At 33.7% G+C, this 12,285-nt stretch overlaps 1 protein-coding gene across 1 annotated transcript in view; it reads left to right on the top strand.

Moving 5' to 3' along the window:
• Positions 1 to 4,522: 4,522 nt before the first annotated feature.
• nAChRalpha1 (nicotinic acetylcholine receptor alpha1) overlaps positions 4,523 to 12,285 on the top strand; it is a 67,876-nt gene continuing 60,113 nt past the window's right edge. Inside the window, exon 1 of the mRNA XM_014238185.3 lies at positions 4,523 to 4,726. Within this exon, the coding sequence (XP_014093660.2) occupies positions 4,535 to 4,726 (192 nt within the window). The 5' untranslated portion in view covers positions 4,523 to 4,534. The remainder of the gene's footprint in view (positions 4,727 to 12,285) is intronic.

Raw genomic sequence — 12,285 nt, forward strand, 5'->3', positions numbered from 1 at the left:
TATTTTGCGATTACGGTGGTAGGTCTGAATTATATTAAGTTGTTGTAAATGGAGAGTATTTTGAAAATAAGCAATATTTACAATTTCGTATTGCAAGAAAATTGTTTTTCTTCGCTTTTTGGCACAACCGACACTTAGAAATGTTAAGGTTCTTTGAAGCTCTAAGTAGAGATAAAATATGATATTTTCTACTAAAATATAATATAACCCAGAAGTTTACAAATAATCTGAGGAGCACACCTAGCAAGGTCGATTTAAAATCAGTATATCAAATATACTATATACAAAAATGCAAAGCCAATTTGCACACTAGGTGTGCCCTTTAAGTTAAAACTAAACTGACCGAGTTGTCATGACACCACAACGGTGTCTAAAACTTTGAAAATTGTTTTGTTTTTAAATATTTAAAAATCAATATGTTAACAAATTTTGTTCCATTTTTTTAAATTTCTTAACTAAATATTATATATTTCTCTGGGAATAATATGCCGCCGAGGGGATTTAATACCCATTCCAGCTATCTAAAAGGTCACACAACTTGGTATTTTGTTGTTTTTATAATTCAGCATCGCTAACGTATTTGGTATATATAATTTATATACAATATATAATTATACTCCTTTAGAAATAGATTTGCCTTCTGGTTTTGTAAACAGCTATTAATATATTGTATATTAGTTGCTGCTTTAAATGATTGTACCATTCACCATTTCGACACATAACTCTCTAAATCTTGGCAATACAAGTGACTGACTAAGTGGAATCCATGGACTATCAATAGCGCCACAAAAGCAATAGTTTAATAATGATACATGCAACACGAAAGGACGAGCTAAGTTCGGATGTAACCGAACTTTTAATACTCTTGCAATTTGCAAGGATCAAAGGTGGAGAAATGCCTTCAGGTGCTGGCAAAACTTTGTATTGAAAAAGGTTGCGAAAGAATTCAGCATTTATTATTCGACGAAATCGTGAATGTATTGCAATCAAATTTGGTATTTTTTGCTATATTTTACTTCGCGTCAGCAAAACTTATATCAAAATCATTTTCAAATGAGATATATTTGACATAAACTTAACCAAAGAAGCTAAATTTAATATACTGAGATGATGTGAAAAAAGTCTTCCAGAATTTTGTATTAGGTATATGAAACAAAAGAAAAGTATTAACCCGATTTTATCTATCTTTGGCATTGCTACATATAATCAGTAGAAAAAAATTTTCTCTGGGTTCCATTAAGGTGCCGTACATACCATCAACAATATATAAGGAGTAAAGTCAACAGGATGGCTCAAAATCCTGATTATCGGTTATATAGGGGGACCGGGTAGTTTGCAAGCGATTTTCTCCATTTTATGCACAAAGGTAAATTGTTATTAGAAAAACACGCTTACCAAATTTTATTTGGAAAACTCACATATTCGCCGATATATGCCATATAGAGTCAGCCGGAAGTTAGAAAATATTTCTATTGCGTATATGGGAGCAATACTTCCCATTGATCCGATTTAACCCTCTTTTGATCACTCAGACATACTAATATCAGCAAAATATTTTCTCCGAATTTCATATATTAATAGTAATAATTGAACGATATTTTTGGTAAAAAGTCAGCTATAGCCATTTCGGTCCACAGCTTCGGTATTAACAGTTATTTTCGTTTCTTGGTTACAGTTGAGATGCGTACGTTAAAAGCACTATTTGTGGAAAGTTGTATCCCTATATATTTATTGGTGTTTAGATTGTACAAGTATACTAGAAAGTGATGCAATTCAAAGTTTTGTTAATTTTTTTATTCTTCGGTTTAGTGACATTTGGAATATTTCTTTATAACTATGTTTATAACTAAATACTTACTTGAATTCTACTTTTCATATATTCCAGTTTTAAAACTGAAGCCTTGATCAAACAAGTCTAAGTGTGTATGTATATATAGGACGATTGTTTATCATTGACAGGTTCACAGTCGGTCTGGTCGGTTTTTTGCGGATTTCCGAATTTACTAGTTTTAAATTAGCAACTCACATGTATTTAATTTAAATTAAATTTTTTTAACGTTTTCTGCTCTCAATTTGCCACACTCTTCTTTATATTCCGATTCTTTCGAAATTTAATATAAATTTGATACTAGCTGCTTATATCTTCAATGCGCATGTAATAACTTTCGATAACGGGATGCTCGTCTGAGTGCGTGCTCAGCTGGTGAAATGTCTACATGTGTGAGCACCAACGTAATTTTCCGTTAACTTACATAAATGGTGACAAAAAATTGAAAACAATAAGCAGTTGTCGTCGCTCCAGGGAATATAATGGACTTTTGTTATTTTTTTGTTTTTATTATATAAAAGAAGCAGTTGGCAAACTTTTTCTAGCATTAAAATTACATTTTTTTTAATTACTTCTTCAAAAGTGCTACAAATCACGAGTTCTGGCTGCAAGCCTTTTTCCACACAAGTAAAGCGCGAACGGTAGATTTTCAATTTATTTACAATATCCAAAATGTACATGTCCAAAATGTATTTCAAATTGTGACACACTCACAAATTATGTTGAAAGTCGGTGTCTTAGCTGATACTAACGTTCGCTTCAAATATTTCCGTCTTATTTAGGAAGTCCGGGTTAAAATTTACTCAGCAAAATATGTGTTTCAAAGCCTTAATTTATACTTTTAAATTTATATACCAATTCTAATAATAATTTATTCTTTTTTTCATGTTTTTTCTTTAATTGTGGATATTACAAAGAGAAACCTCACCTTCTTTTGTTCGCTAAACCTTAGGCCTTAGAAAAATACCCTTAATTTGTCTATTTTGTCTGCAAGCCTTTTGTTTAACGCAAATGACACCCGGTACCGTTTCTCAAATCTCTTGACTCCTTCACACTTTGATTTTTTTACCAATTCCAGAAAAAAACTAAATTACAAATTTATAGCCATTATTCTATCGAAATTTGAAAGTCTCTTAAATTTATCAAAAAACTGCCAAAATTACGCAAAAATTAAGTTTTTGAATAAAAGAATTATAGTTTTTAAAAAAAAATTATTTTTTTTTATTCAAAAACTATAATTTTTGCTTAAACAAAAAATTATAATTTTTTAATAAAAAATTTTTTAATAAAAAATGATTATGCTTATCTTCACCAAGTAAAATTTTTTTGATCTATAGCTCGAAAGACCTACTTCTTTTAAACATAATTTTTGTTTGACTAAATCTAAATGAAGCAGTGTATCTTCCAAAAATATAATTATCGTTAATTTGTAGCACCCTATATGCTTTTACTTTGATTCCGAACTTCTATGCACTTTACGAACAGCAGTTATGCACTCGAAACACGCCGTACTTACATACTTATATGCGCCTTTGCTATGCCATTAGCCCTCGAGCAGTCAAGCGGCAAAGATTAAGAGGCAAAATTTGGCAATGTCGGAAATAGTTTTGGATGTCTTTTGTACGCTGCCAATGAACGATCAACTACGGCGGCTATATGGGTAGTATATATGTTTGTCTTTATATACGTATATATATGTATGTGCACGTGTCTTCAATATAAGCCACTGCATTTATCTGGCTCTGTAGGTTGGGTGTGGCGAAATTTACGATTTGATAAATTTTACACTTAAACCTTTCCATAAGCGACAGCGTCGGCAAGACCATTCCCACAGCCGCAACGGAGCACTTGTCAGCGCAAGCAACAAAACACATATACACCAACTTTCAACGGTGCATATTAAACACATAGCCACTTAGAGCGGGGCTTACGAGCTTTGAGGTATACTCACACACATACATATATGGTGTTTCTCTCTCAACGTATTCTATATACTGTATATGTATATGCACTTGTGTAGGAATCGAAGGGCTCTGCTTGTATTTGTGTCCGCCGTTCCGCAAACCGTAAATCCAACAAATAGCTCGATAAATGGTGTCAGCACTTGGTGCAAGCAAATAAAATTGAAAATTTCTGCATTTTCGTACAACTTTTTCGGCGCAATGAAGTGGCGCAGCTTTAAGGGCTTTGGCACTTTTATAAGCCTAAAATTATGCTAATATGTTTCGAAAGCGTTCGAATTTCAACTACATTTGAGAGCTTATGGACTTATCAAGCACCGATTACTATTATTTTGCAAACATTAAAGTGTGCAACCAAAATAATAAAGAGCTCGTACAACAATCGCAGCTACATCAAATAACTTTGTTTGAGAATTTCTTTGGGGCTAGCTATGGGCTTAGTACCTAAGGGTTAAGAACAAGTAGTTCAAAATGGTGATGAACTAAAATGAAAGCAGTATTAGATTTATTAAAGAAAAGCTTGAGAACATGATTCATAGGTGTAAGAAATTTCATGGCAAATACCATAGACCTGGCTGACAAATTACACATTTAACCAAAACGACAAATAAATAAATAAGAATGTGACAAAGTTGCATAACATATTTTTATCATATATAATTTCATACAAATATTTAATTAAGAAAATTGTGAAATTAATATTTATTTCTTTCTTTCTCCATCATAGGGGTGGACCTGGCCTAAGATGGGGAGCGTGCTATTCACAGCTGTGTTCATAGCGTTACATTTTGCCACCGGCGGCCTGGCCAACCCAGATGCAAAACGTTTATACGACGATCTTTTAAGCAATTACAATCGTTTAATCAGGCCAGTGGGCAATAATTCCGATCGTTTGACGGTCAAAATGGGTCTACGGCTATCGCAGTTGATAGATGTTGTAAGTATATTGACTCTCTTTTACTATAATCTATGTTGATTTATATTTTTATATATAAAATCTAAAGAAAATTATATTTATTTCAAACATTAAATTCAAATACATTTGTTTATTTATATTAAAACTGTTTATCACAACAAAATTGACGGTACATATATTTAATTAAGTATTGATGGCACATGCTTCGGCGAAAAATCAAGAACAGTCTATAAAGGTGGAAACTGAAAGTAAGATAATTTTTTAGAACTGCAATTATTATATATCGTATTAGCGACGAGATCCTGTATCAAGCCCATGGGTTTACTTGTTACTTGGGAATTACATCTGCATATTAATGTACAAGTTACGAAGCTTATGCTGTACTAACTTTTTATACAAAAATTGACAACAAGAATTCACATTCAAATTTAGTAACATTAGTTTGGAAACATTTTTATGTAGAATCGAGCCTCAAAATTAACAACAGTAAATCCATCATTCTAGTAGGTCATACCTTCCTAGGTCCGCCTAGATTTTGAGGAAGCCCATTGTGAAACCACCTGGCTTAAAATCCGCTCACTCTACTATGCCCTCTCTGAACCACCCCGTGCTTCTGATGAAGTTGATCAGTATAAAAAATGTTTGTCTGTGCAACTTCCGAAATATCGTCAAGAAACGCTCAACCGACGGCTGCGATACTTTTCCTATACAAAGCTTTGAATTCACATAGAAGTGGTTTAAAGTCTTCTTAGATTAGATTTAGAGTGCGCCTTATTACAGACGACTAATGAAGAAGATTTCCACTGTCTATGAGCTGACTTCGCTGCCAGCTGCTTGTAGAACAAGTCTGCATCCCCTACAAATGTAATGTTTTTTGTTCCCATTTGTATGCCTAGAAACTGGTTATCAAGGAATTCAAACTTCACTGAAGTGGTATCTCAAACAATCAAATATTTTTTAACAACTCAACGGCCTAGTTGGAAGCCTTTTAAAGCAGTACTAAATTTGTGAGGAAAATAAATAAAATTTAGGACGCACAAAATAAAAGTTTTTTCATGAGACCTTTTACTTGTATAACATACAAGGTTTGATGCACGGTTAGGTCCCTGGTGGACCCGAAACTTACGACTCTAATTTTTTAGTGCAAAATTTTTAATAGTCACATACTTATTGTCCGCAATATTGGAACCTGCATCTAAAATTATATATCTGTAAAAGTAACTACACTCAAGATGAAATATGTAGGTGTATTCCATAAGAAGAAATTACATTTTGTTGAAGTTGAGAGTAATCTTGCATGTGACAATCTGGATTTTCAAAGCGATTAAGCTTAGCGACTAGGACTAATACAGTTACCATATATAAATCAACTTACATTGTAACTGTGTGTATGGCATATGCTCTCCGCATAATCAATAAAGTATCTGTGCGTCCAACTCTTGGTGTCACAGTTGATTGAATACTCACACACTGAGACTCTTCGAATGCATTCAGCCTCAGTTCGGTGCAGTTGCATTCCTTTCGTGGATTGCAAACTTTTACATAACCGCATGCATGTATATGTGGGCGTACCATATGTATGTGTATCTGTGCAATCCACATAGTGTGAAGAATGCGATTTAGATCGTCTCTTCTTGCCTTTGCTGCAGCAAGAGTGGATAAGGTTTCCAACCAAACAATAATTTCTGTTCAACCATTATTGCATCTTTCAACAGCAATCGTTAAATTGCCAACATTTTACACACGACTCTATCGGCAATTGACTTTTGCCGCCTTCACAATTGATTGCTCTGTCCAGCTGCTGCGCTCAGCGCAGTCTTCATGTTGCTTCTTCACAATCCAAATGTTCCTTTGCTATATTTTTGTAGTTGTTGTAGTTGTTTTTTGTTTCTTGTTGCTTTTTTTATGCAGCATTCTGGTCAACAGCCAAGCTGCTGCCAACTACATACATACTAGTGTGTAGTATGTGACCGTGTCTGCTGTTGTCAGCTCAACTCCTCGTTTGGTTTTGTACAGCGTTGCTGGAAATTGTAATTGTGTGCGCTCAAAATGGCGCTTGACGATTACTGTGACTGGTGTTTGTCTGCTTCTACTCGATTGATTTGAAATTTCCAATTCTCCTGTTCGTTTTATTTTTCTTGTGATTGATTTTGCTGCAGTTCGTATAGGAAATATTTCAACTAAATTCGAGTTTGGCTGTACACATTGTCTGAAGGTGTGTTAAAATGCAAGTAAATATAATTATGTAGGTATGTATAAGTTGTGATTCCATATAGTAATGCTATTCAAGTAGGCATAAGACAAACGACGAAATTAAATATAAGGAAATTTTTATAAACATTTTGTGTTAAAAATTATAATACTAGTACTAAAGACTAAAATATAGGAAAAAAGTAAGGAAGAGCTAAGTGCGGGTATAACTGAATATTTCATACTCTTGCAACTTGCAAAGATAAAATCCGGGGATTGACTTGTAACTTTGCATGCGTTCTCACGACAGATGTACCAACTTTAGAAAAAAAATGTGGAACTAGTAGTGCTATTTCCAACCAAATTTTCAACCAAGATGTATTTTAAAGGGGCTATATGAAGGCTTAACTTTTTTGCTCACCTCCGGTCAATTTACAGCAAAAGGCAGATAGGCTTCAACAGGTAGGGCAGCTTGGGTTTTCAGGGTTATGGACTTTTTGTCATCATAGATACAAAAAATATTTTTGTTCGCTGTGTCACGAATCGAAATGCAACTATATGACTATTTTAAGTCACAACAATAATTTTAGGACAAACAACCGCTCTTTCTCTCTTCTATTCTTACTGCAACCACTCACGTCTCCGTTCTCCGTTCTCATCTCTCTTCGAATTAATGTCTTTCAAAGCGCAGCAACAACAGATTGCGATCAAGCAAACCTTTAGCGCCATTATTTTAATAAATTAAATGTACTTTAGACAATCGGCAAATCCTTTCGTGGTGGAACTCGCACGTAGAATGGCTATTAAGGCAGGAGAAGACGTAAGATAGGAGCAAAAAGAAAAATTACAACCAGATTACCACCTTCAAGCGACTCCATGGCTTACACGAAAATTACATAATAAAGCAGTCTAGTCGCTGAGCGCTTGGAAAGAAAGAAAGAGATCTTGATTAAGAAGCCAACACAAGCAAAATGCATAAGTCACACAAATACCGATATATAAATTTAACTTTTAAACACACAACGAAATTGCAATTAAATGGCGTCTCCTGGCTCTGAGCACATGCACATGCCAAACAAGTATTTGGCCTACTGTACTGAACATATGTACGTGTGTGTGTCTGACTGCCATTTTTATTTTGGCTTGTGCGCTTGCCAAAATAACCATATATCCTGCTTCATTCGTATCTTTGCGGTTTACGACTTTCACACTTTGCTTATTTCCGCCATGCCAAGCAACCGCAATCACATTGATACAGGCGACTTACACGCACACACACACATGTATGCACGAATATATCACTTTTATGGCAATCACTACATCTACATTTATATTGCACTTAAATAAGACAAAAAGTGGCAAGACAATGCAAAGGGAGCAAATAGGCAGACGTACCTAGGAGACGTACCTAGGACGGAGTAAAAATGCCAGAAAACAAACAACAACAATAAGTAGTGTTATAGCAATAATAGCAGCAATAACAGGCATAATAGTAAAATCCAGCCGACTGGTTGGTGAAAATTTATGACCACAAATGGCATTTGCCGCCTTAACGTGTAGTTGAAGCTTCCTTTTAATTTAAAATTTTAATTGGCCATTTCCTTTTCATTCTGCTAAGTAGACAAGCGTGTGCTATGTGCATGCCACCTTGCGCTGCGCCAAGCAAAGCACTCACAGTTACTTGCCAACACACAGATAAGTCGCTCAAAAGCAAAACTGTCACTTATCATACACACATACATATATACATCCTTAGACATATACACACGTATAAACACAGTTATATCCACTAACTTATATTTGCGTGGTAGGCAGTTAGACTGCAAGCTGTGTGTGTGTGTGAGTATGTGTATACAGTACTAAAGCACAACTCATAAACAAACACACACACACACGCAGGCTCGTTTGTAGATCTGCAGGCGTGCTTGTGACTTTGCTTTGATTTAGCACTGCCACCAGCAAACAGCAATAAACACCTCAAAAGCGCTCATGAAGCACCACGCTTTGTCATGCCGCGCCATGCCTCTCCCTGCTATGCTATGCCATGTCATGCCCATAAGCTGTGCATGCAAGCAGCAGCTGGCAGCATGTTTGCGTATACAACTGAATGCGAAACCACTTTGCGTTGCCGAGTGAAAAAATTGGTATGGAAATGTACAAAGGCGCATTCACTGAAAACAACGCTGGCAGCATAAACGTCACTCATGGAGTTCCTTAACATCAAAAAGAGGTTTTTTGCGCTTGTTCTTTTGGTTGGCTTCTTTTTTGTTTCGCTATTTTTTTCGTTTGAAGTTGTACACCTTGCTGCATCACGTATTTTGCAATAATTTTGTTGTTGAAAAATTTTAAAAATATTTCATGAGATATGTTTAATATGTAGCATGAGAGTTGTAATTTGATGATGTATGTATTTTTTTCAAAATTTAATATTTTACATTGCAGGTAATTCAAAAATTGTATATCTTATGTTTAAATGGAATAAAGTTGGTGGATAACTTCTTAGTCACATATTTTAACAGTTTTAAAGCCAATGCTCGGCTCGAGTTAAACAAATCTGACATGTTCCATTAAAAGAAAGGAGATAACCGTTTATCGAAGTGAAGGTTGTAAAAAATAAAATAAATTTTTTTTTTTCGCTCCATCCTACTGTACATCTACGAGGTGTGTTCAGAAAATAACAGGAACTTTAAAATTTAAAATTTCGCGGGCTTTGACAGTCTAATTGTCAAATTTTTTTAAATTATATTAATACGAGTATACTTATATGTCCCTGGAGTCGATAAAATTTTTAGCAGTTTTCATTGCTTACTTTGTCGATAGCAGCTGCTTAGGTTAAAAGTATTTTTATGAGCATTTTAATTTTCGGATGCTAAAAGCTCATACTTCGTTGTATGCTCGAAAACACTACTGGCCAAAAACAATACTGTAATAATACCCCAGCCTCCATATTCACCAAACACGGCTCCGTGTGAGCTTTTCCTATTTCCAAAATTAAAAAGAAACTAAAAGTCAGTCGTGTTTAAGATTGAAGAAAATCGCTGAAGGAGCTTAAGGCTATCTTGAAATTGAAATTTGAGAAGTGTTTCGACTATTGGAAGAAACGCTGGCATAAGTGCATTATATCGCATGGGGACACTATTTTGAAGGCGACAACATAAATGTAAAAAAATGAATTAATATATATTTTTTTTAAACGAAAATTCCAGTTTTTTTTTTAATATACTTCCTAGATGCTTAAACAAAGCGAGTCCACGTGTAAAGACTATAAAAACATGCATGGAGGATCGTTATTGTTTTCTGTATACTAACCGACTATATGATGAAATTAATGCAATTAAATTCATACTTAGTTTAGAAAAACTAAAATACATTAAATTTAATAAAACAATATTTTAATTTAACTTAATTAAATTTAATTAAAGTAGTAATTTAGTTAAATTAAACTAACAAATTATGCTTTCAACAAGTACTATTGTTTAGTAAATGGTTCATAGAAGAAAGATGATAAAAAATCAAAAAAAAAAAAAATATTTCGAATATTAAATAAAAAAAAAATTTTAGTTGAATTAGTGATCTTAAGATCCTATCTTATGATTATAGAAGCAATAACAACAATTTTACAGTAAAAGAGTTAAGAGAAGTGGCACTCGATAGCAAGAAACTCAACCACAGTAACTGAAAAACTCCATATGCTGCCGGTATGTATAAGTGCTAAAGTGAATCTGTAGTTGAGAGCATATAAAACGTTCGATTATATGCAAGTGAAACGTTATTTATGAAAGCTGGCAAGCTTTTATGCAGATTCATACGTTTTTATGCCAAATAGAGGCAGCTAGCTTGAACAAACGACTGGCTATTTGCATATAGATTTAATATTTGAATGAGTTTTTGTATTTTCCTATGACCGTGTATGCAAAGACGGCAGTACAACGTGTTGTAGAGTAGAAGAGCGACTAGTTAAGGACTAGTTTGAATGTGTTTGGGTAATATACTGTAATACTTAAGATACTGAACTAATTATCGTTGCCATAATGTAGATGCTAGCTATGTAGTGGTTTGGAGGTGGCATTTTAATAAAGTATTATATAATTTTCGGACTTTTTTTATTTTAGCTGGTTTCATAATACTGCTCACGTACTATTTACGGACTACTCCAACAAGCAGTTTGAACTCATGCAGCTCTACTTAGTTTTAGTTATATTTCCCTATGTGTTTGCATATGAAGAGCATTCTGTTACTTTAGCTTTTGATGTCAGGTAGCTTAAATTGTAATTGAATTTAATAGATTATGTATTCTGCTAAATCGTATTTGCTACTTTTTATGATGCAAATGTGGCGTTGTGCTGACTTAGAAGTATGCAATTTAATGCCCACTCAAATATGCTAAGATGCTAACCAACCCCCAAGTGATTTTTTGTACGTAAATGCTTGTAGTATGTAGATGTGCCACCTGGCGTATACGTAGCCTTTAAACAATTTCGGCTCAACTAGATTTCACGCAGATTTTATTATACCTTACGCTTGGGCTTGCCAAGCTGCTAATTTATTTATACAAAAAATTTAAAAGTGAAATGCAATTGCAAAATTAAAAAATATGTTTATATATTTATAAATATATATTCATACATACTTTTATATTTATTTATTTATATATACTTATAAACTTATATATGCATATATATCGTTCACTAATAAATTTACACTAAAGAAAGTCAATGAATGTACGCGTATGTTCTGCCTTCTTGCCTACGGTTAGCCCGTTTGCCCTTGTGTGTGTGATAAACAACAACACAACAATGAATATTTCACAACTACAAAAAGTTTAAATGAAGCTGCCGCTGATAGCGTCTATATACACTTCATTGAGATATTCTTGAATTTTTTCTGTAGTCCCACAAATGTTTGCTGGCTGAACGTGCGGCGAGCAAAAATGCATAAATGAAAGAAATTATATTATAATATAAATTGCCTTCATTAATATTGCACATGCACATTCATGCCTCTAAAGGACATATGAAACAAATATACGCATATATATATATAAATATTGTGACTGAAAATTGTGCAGACTTTGCTGCGTGTATACGTGATTCAATGTAATTCAATCACTTTTCCAATAGTCGGCAAGCTTAAAGCAAAATATTCGATAATATTCGATTTCTTAGCCACTTTGACATGCTCGTGAGATATATTAAACGCTTGCAGTGAATAATTTTATAGTTGCGAAATAATGTAAATAGTTTCAATAATTAACTGATTGTACATTTTTAAGAAGAATTTTAAAAAATATCTATATAGGTATGTAATATATTTTGTTTATTGTGGGCTAGAAAAAAATTTGGTACAGTTATTATAGATGTTGCCCAGGATGCTACTTTTACCCTGTAATG

The sequence above is a fragment of the Bactrocera oleae genome, chromosome 2 (assembly GCF_042242935.1).
Source record: "Bactrocera oleae isolate idBacOlea1 chromosome 2, idBacOlea1, whole genome shotgun sequence".
Classification (NCBI taxonomy): Eukaryota; Metazoa; Arthropoda; class Insecta; order Diptera; family Tephritidae; genus Bactrocera; species Bactrocera oleae.